At 35.7% G+C, this 11,529-nt stretch overlaps 1 protein-coding gene across 1 annotated transcript in view; it reads left to right on the top strand.

Annotated features, from left to right (window-relative positions):
* The first annotated feature begins 2,569 nt into the window (after positions 1–2,569).
* LOC118268570 (proton-coupled amino acid transporter-like protein CG1139) overlaps positions 2,570–11,529 on the top strand; it is a 56,686-nt gene continuing 47,726 nt past the window's right edge. Inside the window, exon 1 of the mRNA XM_035583109.2 lies at positions 2,570–2,775. Within this exon, the coding sequence (XP_035439002.2) occupies positions 2,710–2,775 (66 nt within the window). The 5' untranslated portion in view covers positions 2,570–2,709. The remainder of the gene's footprint in view (positions 2,776–11,529) is intronic.

Below are 11,529 nucleotides of genomic sequence, written 5' to 3'. Positions count from 1 at the left end.
ACATTACATTGTGTTCATCTTCACTCATGACTTCAGGCAATACATAGGTACGTTTAGGAGCGACTTGTCTGTCACAAAATAAGTAAGGATTCTTAATTACGAAACCATATTATACCTACCTGTAGAAAACTAATGAAGACAGGAGACAGTAAAATAAACTAATCCATGTTCCTGCTTTTACTTGTTTAACCAACCGACAAAAGGAGTACCTACATTTCTTTATTTCGCTGTATATATGACTATGTTTATTGACGACATTTTTGATGAATTATCCCAATCATACAAATTCAAGTTTGCGGATGAATAATTAATAAGTCATTATATAACATAATAGGTACTTGGTTCTTGATATATTATGGAGGTAGCTAAATACTAAATCGAAGTATAATTTGGGGAAAATTAATTGGGAAAAATGCGGTTACTGATTATAGGTAGGTATGTAAAAATATGACGTAGGTATAAGAATAATTGGGTCGGTTTAGAGCTGGTTGCGTGAGTTTCTGGTGTAGGTATAATAAAAGAAGTAATATTTTTGTGATTTCGACACATTTTTCCCTTTAGATGTCTTTTTTTTTTGAATAGGAAAATTATCCAATTACTTCTACTGCCTTGGTTGAAGCGAGAGGGAGTCAAACTCTTACTGTCTAAGAACCACCCCGTTCCTTCTCCTGCTTTGAGATGGAGTCCCGGTAACCGGTTACTTTGTCCGCAGCTCTGGATCGGGCGTCAACCTTACTGGGCCCCATCTGACCTGTATGTGATAGCATAGCATTGTTTTAAACCGATTGTATACTGAAAGAATAGAAAAGTCGAAATTCACGCTGTTTCTACAATACATTGAGTTTTCTCCTACGACTCATTCACACAAACTCTTTAACTTTAATTTTTTGAAGAGCCTTTTTGTTTTACTTGTTTGATTAGTTTCACAAGACAGATAAATGAGTGAGCACTCAACTTACTTTGCGTCTTATCTCTGACCTATTAGGATAGGTCCTACTTCGTTCTAGTCCACACATCTGTTACTTGATACGTAGAAAATAAAATCGTCGGTGTTTCACTCCCGTGCCGTTTCCTCCGGTCGTGTTGGACTGCCGGATCGGATTCAGAGAGTGAGAGAACAGAGAGTGCACAGGTTTGTCTGCCTGCCTATACTCTACTATAATATCTCCGGGGTTGCTTTTACTTGTATATGTATATATGATATAGTTATGTTTGTAATGCATATAAAAATAAACAAGCGTCCTTTTTAATATATAAGCCGGTAAACAAGCAGACGGATCTCCTGATGGTAAGCAATCGCCACCGCCCATAGAGTTAGGTATTTAAGGGTTGTTGGGGAATCGGGGATTGAAAAGGGAGGTAATTGGACTTCCGGTAACCTCAATTACACAACGAAACACATGGCAAGCGTTGTTTCACGTCGGATTTCTGTGAGACCGTGGTATTACTGCGGTCGATTTGTGCCGAAGCAGCGACTAACAAATGTAAATTTTAAATGTTTCGTAGTTCCTTCATTCTACTTAATCTAGAATTCGTCATTTTGCTTAGTCTAGAATGCGTAACTTAAGTTCCAATACAAGGAAGAACGGACCTAATTTAGTGGGGAAAACGTTGTGGATTTCCTCAAGATAATATTTTACATAAATTATGTTTGTTATTAAACATTATGTTTTAATCTTTTAGTAGAAGGTGGCGTCCCTATAATCGAACATTCAGGCATTATATTTTTATACAAATAATAACTCTACCTGGATATCGAATCTTCTTCCTGGGCAGTCGTGCTTGCGACCACTTCATGCAGATACAAGGATCAGGACTTATGAAATATTATCTCCCCCACGGTCAGAATACTTGTAGTATCATTTTATATTTATTACCACTTAACGATTTGATTGTTTACCTAAGGAGTAGTTTAATAGTTCTAAGTACAGTGGATAGGTAAAGCATGTTTACCAAGTCTACATGAACGAGCGATGTATTTTTATTGCATTATTATACGCTATCAAGAGCTCAATAGTCATAAAGAAAAACTGTCATTTTCATAATAAATTACCTCAATTAATTAAGAATCTTAAACTTTAACTTCGATTTTCTTGAGGAAAACTGACAAAAACGTCATCCAAAGAAGGACACTGGTTTTGGAAAAACTCTTGTGTTTGTAAAGTACAAAATTAAAAGTCTCTACGTGCTCTGAATTAGGCGGAAAATCCTTAACGCGTAGAGCGTAGTCCACTGCGTTTGACGTCATACCACAATTACTGTGTTGCAATCTTGTTGTAAACTGAGAAGTATAGAATTATTATATTGTATGGGAGGGTAAAGGACCTTACAACTATTATTATCTGTTATAGGTAGGTTTAATCGTGCTCGAAGGTATCTTTTAGACAAACCGTAATTGGTTGCTGTGTGCAACCATTTGGTTGAAAATCTGAATCAGTTGTTTTCATAAAGTCCTTTAATAAAGCGTTGCGATTGGACAGGCTATGCCATGGTGCAGGGTGCAGGTTGCGGGCGCTTAGCGGCGTGACGTCACTTGCGCACACGCAGTTATATTGGCGCGCGGGTAGATCCGCGCGCTCATTCGATCGTCAGCGCGCACGCCGCGCACCTCGCGTCACCTGGACCACCACTAGTGCAACGAGCGCGAACTTTCAAAACATTTTACTGCAAGTTTATTTTTTCTGTGTGGACTGACTGTTGTGTGACAAAATGCCTAAGAATATTTTAGCTGAGATGGGGTCCCAAGTGGGCCTCACACCCCGGCAGAACCAGAAGGTAAGATTCTATTGATTTTTTATTTATAAAAAATGCAGATGTGCTTTTTTTAAAGAAATGCGAATTTTATGGAGTTACGTTTCCTTGTAGCGATTACATGCGATAGGAATTTCGAGATATTCGAGCCGAATGAATGGCTAGTCGAAGCTCACGGTCGGACCAAAATAAACCCTACTGGCGCGTCATATTGCTAGTTACAATGTCAATACCGCTCACCCTCGGTTACGGCGAAAGTCGCACGCGGTGCGCAAACGCATGGACGCTGCCTACCCCCAAAAATTAAGTAGAGATAAAGATGGTACTATTTTTTGATACTTAATTTTTAACAACTAAAAAACAAAACAAAATTTTCTTAATACTCAAAATATATGTAAATAGTCTAAACAAAAAATACAGGTTAATCTTTTGAACTCTTCTATAGAACTGAAAAAAACTGAAGTACCTATGGTGTGTGTAACAAAACTAGAGAGTGCTGATTGGTACGCGAGACCGATACTGTAATAAGCTCGGCGACTACTGTAAACCGCTAAAAGAAATTGGACCGCGGCCAGAATGAACTTATTTAACGGAAAAATGTAGAAATGTAACGTGTATCCCTGTAATATGGAATCTGTAGCACTAGCAGTCAAATATAACAGTCTGAAGGCCAGCCGCTGTTTATGTACAGTGTACACACTCGGCCACAAGTTCACGCACGCCGTCAGTAGCTTTCACAGTAATTTAGCCGTTATTTATTGTAAACTAAGTATCTTTTTCGTATGTTTGAGTTACACATGCTTGCACTTTTAAAACATATCGATAGACCCATCCATTTTCATCTGTGGAAAGTTTTCTTCTGTGGCAATGAAGAAGTTGTTTTAAGCACATTTAGGTGTATAATGTGAATATTCATTGCAGCAGTTTATTGTTTTTCTTATTTCTTAGTACGTAATCTTATTATAGTTTACAATACCGGCCCGAAAGACCGGCTCTACAGTCTCTCAGTGATTCCACAGCCTCAAAGAAAATCACAGTCAAATAACAATTGCGTAGTGTTTGGGCGTGTGAGTGGAGTTACTAGAACTCCAATCCTATCCCCCTCATCTTCAAACCCTAAGAGACTTGTATCTTGATGATTATGGCAAACCGAGTTATATAGAAAAAGGTCAGGTTTTGTGTGGAAATAACACAAAAAACACTAATGTGTTTTAACTCTACAGCAAATGAAACTTCAAGACTCAAGCTGTTATACTTATTTATTCATACTAAAAAATAATTTCCACAAACTACGCTCAAAAGAACCGATTACAACCTCCTTTTTTTAAGGTGAATTAATATATCAGTTGAACACTTTCTGGATACCACATTAAAATCGATACATCCAATCGACGAGATAATTGCAAACAAACATACATACATACATGTATCTTTATATTTTTTGGAAGTCGGCTAAAAATCAGCCCAGCCATTTCAGAGATTATAATAATTAGTAGTATAATGCGGTTATTTCAATAACGAATATCGATACTCCAATTTTATTGTTTAGTCTAGATATCTGTGGTTTCAACCGTTTACGTGCGATGCCTAAGGAAAATTAGTCAAATTAGTATAATAATAATTTGTGAGTTTATTTTTTAATTACTCCAACAAATCACTTATTAATTAGGCTTTATTGATATCAATTGGAAATATTTCAAAAACAAAAATCCTGTGACGTCATACTGATTAGATTTTAATTTGTCGTTGTTTATCTTTACACACGCGCGCTATTATATCTATATTATATTAATTTGAATATGGGCTGTCATTAGTGCCGGCTTGTATACTAGTTTCCTACAAGGAAACATTTAATATTAGCTTAAATTAATAGATTAAGTAGCAGCTCAATAATTTTACAATATACACCAAAATAAACAAGCGGTATTAGTCTGCAATTGTTCTAATAAATGCGACTAAGAAAGTAAAATTACGATAAAAACAGTGTGATTACGGTTAATTTTCCATCAGAGATGTGCTATGCTGCATTGCTGTGGATGCGTTTGGCTACCACCAATTATATTCATTGGTACACATAGCTTAGCATTGGTGGAAACGGGTTTTATTAAGATATGTTTTTTATATGGAAAAGATAGTTTCCAGCAGCTACTATGCGGCGTTATCTTCATAACACATCTCGCACCGCTACATAGTTTAGTATCAATGGAAACGGCCACATAGTTTCACAGCTCAGACTAAAGGTACGTGCTCTACCCATGTACCTATCACAAGTTAAACATCTCATTTCATCAACCAATCACTTCGATGACTGACAAGAATTGAATTCAATTGGCTTTCAGATACCGGTTTGATCTGGTTCATCAAATCGTCGGGGTTATAGGTACTGACAATATATTATGTAATATATAAAGACGACTTGGTAGTCATTGACAATTGTCTGTTGCCAACCTTACGCCCCGACCAATTATTATGTCGTTTCAGACGTCAGCGCGTCGACCTTTTCCAAACAGTTAGATTTACAAAAATCTTATTTAAGTATCACTTGGTATATTTCCTAGATAGATCCTTCCTAATCTATTTGACGTAAACATAGAGAAAACCACTATCAAAATAACCCTTGAGAATCCAGTGCTGGACTATAGGTTTCGTCTAGAAAAACATGGCATAGTTTACCAGAAAAAAGGTGGTTGCCTCAGACAAAGAACTTCGTAACAATGTTTGAAAGACAGTTTGCTGTTGGTTACATATGTGAGTGGAGTGTCAGTACATACCAACATAATATGCGAAGCTGACGACCGCCACTAGTGCATATCGAATATATTAAACCTAACCTTGTTTGAGGAGAATTCACAAGTGTTTAGCGTGGTCATACCATGTCAGGGCCGACCAGCCAACCACCGCCACAGGCCAGACAGGCGGACAACCATACTTCTCTTTAGATGCCACCAACTCATTAATTGCTCGATTCCGAATACAAAGCAGCAAGAGCTAATAATAATTATAGCCTAATAATAATAATAAATATATATATAAGTAGTATCTTGACTACTTCAGCATAATTATTGTAAACCGGTTATCAATCAGTGGTCAGTATTGAAATATTTGCAGATAATAACGATTGTTTGTCCATAAAACAGTGAATAATATTCTAAATAGTCTTGTCTTTACCAAGTTATATATATATTTAGGTACATTGTACAGCTAGAGTACATTACAAAAAACATACATTTTAGTATAACAATAGTTTCAGTAGGTATCTTGATTACTTACACACACAAAAAATTAAGCTGACTTCAGGTATTTTAACATAGATAACATATAATTATCCAAACAAATCCAAATAAAAGGGTAATCCCCCTGCATAGGTTTTGCTAGATAGGTACCTACAAATCTTAAAGAAATTGCAAAATCTAGATGAGGAAGGAAAACGTAGATGAAATCGAGACAGCTAAACCGCGCATTACTTTTAAGCATCGTGGGAATATGTTACGTATGTACCTATTTAGTTTTTTAATTTGTTTGTAAAAATATTTATTTATTTCAACCTCAACCGTCCATACAAATGATACACCAGTCCAACTACAAAGCTTAGAGACTTAGTGTGTCATAAAAAATCTAATAAGATTACAAAGTCGGAGTATTATTTAAAATGTTTTCCTTATATATCATAGGTACGTATGTCATCCCTCATGGCTAACAATTAAATAAAGAATTTATTTTTGTAAATATACTACAAAGGAAGACTTTTACTCGTCAAAATTATTTAAAAAAAAGTCGACTCTATTTTTATAATAACTGTCGTAAGACATACCTTATCTAAAAGACACGGCTTTTCTCACGTATATTAATAGAGAAAAGCTCTACTAGTTTCGAGTCACAGGGGGACTAAAGGACTACTCTGAGAAAATATGCTGAAACAAACACAATATTAAGAAATATCAATTCTTAAATCCTGAGCCAGATGCACAAACCATACATATTATTGGTAGTGTACCTAGTATTTTCATCAAAAACCATACATACAAGCGGCAGCAATAGATATTATTTAGATTTAAATATTCACATAAATCGGTACTTAATATGTAATTTATGTGAGTACGGCTGCGTCTCGTCTTGCATGCAAATGTCAAGCTAAGAAGGTATATAAGCGGTCAGGGTATTTCCCTTTCAAACCTCAACTGGTTTCATGTTCTTTACAGGTAAACACTTAATTAAGTTCAGGGTTTAAGTACTATTACTATTCTAATGTTTATACCTGAGTAGATATGAACAGATACTTAAACTATTTATGTGAAAATGTAAAAATAAAAAAATATGAATATTTCATGTCTTTTTGTTGGTATTTACATAACAATATTACATAACAACAGTCAAATCTGGATAATACATAAGGTTTTTTTTTGTGAATGAACTAGTTTTAGTGACTAAAAGAAATCATTTGAATTTGATTGCTACTAGTAAGTAGGGTTTTCAATCTCATTACTCACGTTTAGGTTCAAAATAGCACTAGTTAGACACAAAAAAGTATTACGATTGCTAATTTAACTAAACCTATAATTAGTATAAGAATTGGCGTTAATTTTCCCGAAGTACATTATGGCGAATATTAAAGAAGGTAGGTTCTTGGCGCATCACATGATTGCGAGCATCGAGATGAATAATTAGGCGATAATTGTGTAGAGATGAAACAAGCGCTAACGTGAGTCAAGAGCGCTAACTGACACGTCGCAAGCAGCACAAGTAGCAAAGCTATTGCAATATGGCTTCTTAAAAATCTTCTTAATTCATAGTAATATGAAACAGAAATTATTATACCTGAATCAAAACTAAGATTTTTTTATGGAACATGCACGTAAACGAGCAAAAGTAACACCTGCTGGTACAAATGAATCGGGGATTGGGAAGACTGGGAAGGTAAAGGTAGGAGGGGAGGTAGGAATTGGGCCTTCAGTAACCTCACTCACACAACGAAACACAACACAAGCGTTGTTTCACGTCGGTTTTCGGTGAGGCCGTGGTATCACTCCGGTCGAGCCAGCCCATTCTTGCCGAAGCATGGCTCTCCCAAACTTATGAAATTTAAACGATTTAGATTTCAACTGCCGTACCAAATGCACGCGGGCATAGTACCTAAGAGTTAGCATGATCTACAATCAAACAGCACGTGTTCGAATTTGGTCACGTTTCCAGAATCTTCTCGTTCATACTTACAGGATTTATACATTTATACAGCCACGAGCCGTCGTTCCAGACGGAAATCATATTCCTATGATGGTTATTCATGAAATGGCAATAGGTAACAACCGATTTCATTTCTCGGATGAGGGCGACTTTGAAAACATTCTGCGGTAGTACCTACCTACAAGACATGGTATTTTGGTCTGACTGTTTGCGTCTACAACGGGTACAAATGTAGCTTTAACTACATTCAAATTCATTGGAAGATGTATAACATACGGCAATAATCTCGCCTCTATTTTACATGAGACTCTATTAACTTTACTGACGAATAATCTTGTTGGTCTTTTGACAAGTAAATGTGCTTTATCCAGATCCTATTATATTTCATCACAAGCCATGTTGAAACAAACTAGTTTAAACTTAATGTTGTAAATTATTTCAACATAAAACTCCAACCTGCTACAGGAAAAAGAATAAAAAATACACACCTAAGTAGATGATACGTTATTCAGATTTAAATCTTGTTACACACATAATAGGTCTTACGAAAAGGAAAAGAATCAACAAAACTAGAACGATATAGATGTCGTATACAGAGCTACAACATACAATATTATTTCGCAATAAACACAACATATCGTAAACTGGCGCACACTAAATACCGAATAGTTGAAACACGTGACTACTTACCCACAATACTTCCATATAGTTTAAAAATATACGCGTCTATCTGTCGACTTCGTAAATTCTGGCAATATTTTCTCTTCATTTGTAATGATAAGTCACGTTTTGGGGCACGCCAGCGGTCGACGACGGCGGCAGTCTGTATACCATCTGTTGGGGCTGAGTCCACCTGATCCGGCCGGCAGACGGCCAACAAACAGTTTGCCAAACGTAACAGGAGGCACACCCGGGAACTGTACTCATTACTCCATAAAGAACCGACACTTCGCCGGATATTCATGATCCTCTTAAAACTACGCCTTAATTACCGCCCGTTTTTTACTTTGGACACGATTTTCTTCACATGCACGGCTGTTTTGTTATTAATTTATTTAGATGAGCTCACATCAAAATATCATTACGTCTGAAACTATGATCTTTGAAGTCAAATACGCTGTTGATGATGTTTTAAACGAGAGTTGTAAGCATATAATAGACCATTTCTAAACTTGAATGGCAATATATAATTTTTTATTATAGGTAAATAATTCTTTGAGCAAACGAGTAGGAGTATATAGTAAATTTAAATTAAACCTTATATAAATGTTAAAAGAATTTCTACTATTGAAAAGTATACAGGTAGATGTATTCAGTGTATATTATGATAATACATTGTAATGATTTCATAATGTTGAATTATTGGTGGAAAGTTTCAAGTGGTCCTAGAGATAGTCTGGCGACAGATTGGAATGCTACTGGCAAATAAAACAATAACAAAGGTAAACGAACGGACAGAGGAAGCTGAGATATGTGTCACTTAGTGATTAGATTACGATTAATACAGTACTCTTAGTATGAGTTTGATTTACGCTTAAAGTAATCGAAACGAGAGCGCGTTCGGGGCTCTGATTGGTTGGTTCATTCGCGCCGGCCAATTAGAGCGAACGCGCTCTCGTTTTGATTACTTTAAGCGTAAGTAACAAAAACATAAAGCAAACTCGTACTAAGGCTACAGTTCTACAGTATTCAGGCCACTACAGTATGAAAACATAACTGACGTACAGAATCTTAGTTTTTGACTTTATTACAAAACTATAAAGTTTAAACTCTTCTAAAGAAACACACATGGTGAAAAGTGGGTGTACATTGTACAGTGGCATTACGTGCCGTAATGTGCAGATGCACTTTTACCTACCCCTTTGGGGATAAAAGGCATGACGTTATTCTCCTAAAAAAGAAGTTGATCTACTAAAGAAACATCAGCTTAGAGTGACTTCATGACCTGACCTGATCTGATAGAAGTTTTAGTAGTTGTTTGTATGTCAGGCTCACCATTTAGCACTAATCCTAGCAGTGGATGCTTAATTATGCATTTATTCAATAGTGAACTTTATTTATGAGACATATAGTGGTTTTTACACTCTCCTTGAGCACGCCAGTTGGCGCTTCCGTCTCAAATGACGTTATACGAATTGTTTTTTTTTTAATAATCTCCGTGTGACCTTTTTTGTCAATTTCGTCAAGAGCGTGTATGTTTTCCTCAAGACGAAAAGAACTTGTTGTATTTAAATAAATATATTTTTTGAAGTAATCGCTCATCACAGAATATTATTTATTGTTTACATATCCTTGTAGATAGATACTAGCTCAATTCTGAAGCTTCGCTAGCGTTAATGCATTCAAATGTCTACTAATCAGATTTTTTATTGTGGTAGCCACAAGAAGAGAATTATACTTACTTTACCGTACTGTCAAATCTCCCATTTCGCCCCATCTAAGATGTTTATTAACCATTGTGTTTTTATTTAAGTTGAAGAAGTTAAAACAATCTGCAAAGCGAACAATACCACCATGATTATATGCACTGCGAATGTACCTTGGCGAATGTTTTGTTTGTATCTTTTGTACCATTTTACTAAGGACCTGAATCACCATGTCTCAATCGTCTTATATCTAATTTACTTATCATTCTCAGATTCACAAGTTCATAATATCAATCATTAGTCTTCTCATCACAGGCAGTTACAAATAAATAATAAATTAATTGGCCATCCAAGTTCAAACTGTAATCACGGAGTAAGTTTCCACTCCACATTTAACCAGTTAGGTACAGGAGTTCCCAACATTTTTCTGGTCTAGGACCACTTTTACATAATACTTGTTAGCTACCACTATTACTATTTACCGACTTCGATGTATTTTTTTGTTTAGAACTTATGGCACCGCCTTCTAACCTACCAGTTAGAATTTATAATAGCAATTTTATGCTTTTTAGAACTTTAATTTAAAAATTTTTTGGCGTCGGATTTTTAATACTTTATTCATGTAGTGCCACACTAAGATTTTCTATAGTGTCTTATGGATTGACATAAGTTTATTTCGAGATTTATTGATCAGTGGTAATTATTACACAGAGGTGTAGCCTTGTATATATTTTTTTTAATTTCGCGCACCGCATTATGTCTTCTGTGGCCATATAGTGGTCAACCGACCACTGGTTGGAGATCACTGAGTTATTTTAACCCATGTTCCGTTATCAACCTTACCTCAAGTGAACAGTCGACATCATTGTATGCAGCGTAAAAGTGATTCCTGATAGAGATTTCATTATTTATGAGGTCGTTATGCGCCTAAGCAAGACATTGACATATTAAAAAGTTTTGAGATATCATCCTGGTGAAACTAGCTTTTTTTACAATAAAAGTCCTACGCATTTGTAAATTAGGTAATTTAATTTTGGTATGATATAATATAAATAATAGACACACATTTTCAATTCAAAACAGAAGAGGAAGAAAATAAATTGAACATTGAACAATTCTGAAAGTCACCTTCTTCAAAAATGTATTTACCATTGAATAATGAGTGTGAAACTAATAATTTCGCTGGGAGTGTGCGCCAAACTTTTTGTAAGTGCGCGCGTACTTGCGCAGA

Source organism: Spodoptera frugiperda, chromosome 25, assembly GCF_023101765.2.
Source record: "Spodoptera frugiperda isolate SF20-4 chromosome 25, AGI-APGP_CSIRO_Sfru_2.0, whole genome shotgun sequence".
Lineage (NCBI taxonomy): Eukaryota > Metazoa > Arthropoda > Insecta > Lepidoptera > Noctuidae > Spodoptera > Spodoptera frugiperda.
Note: the sequence above shows the minus strand (reverse complement) of the source record. Positions and strands in the feature narration are given on the sequence as shown.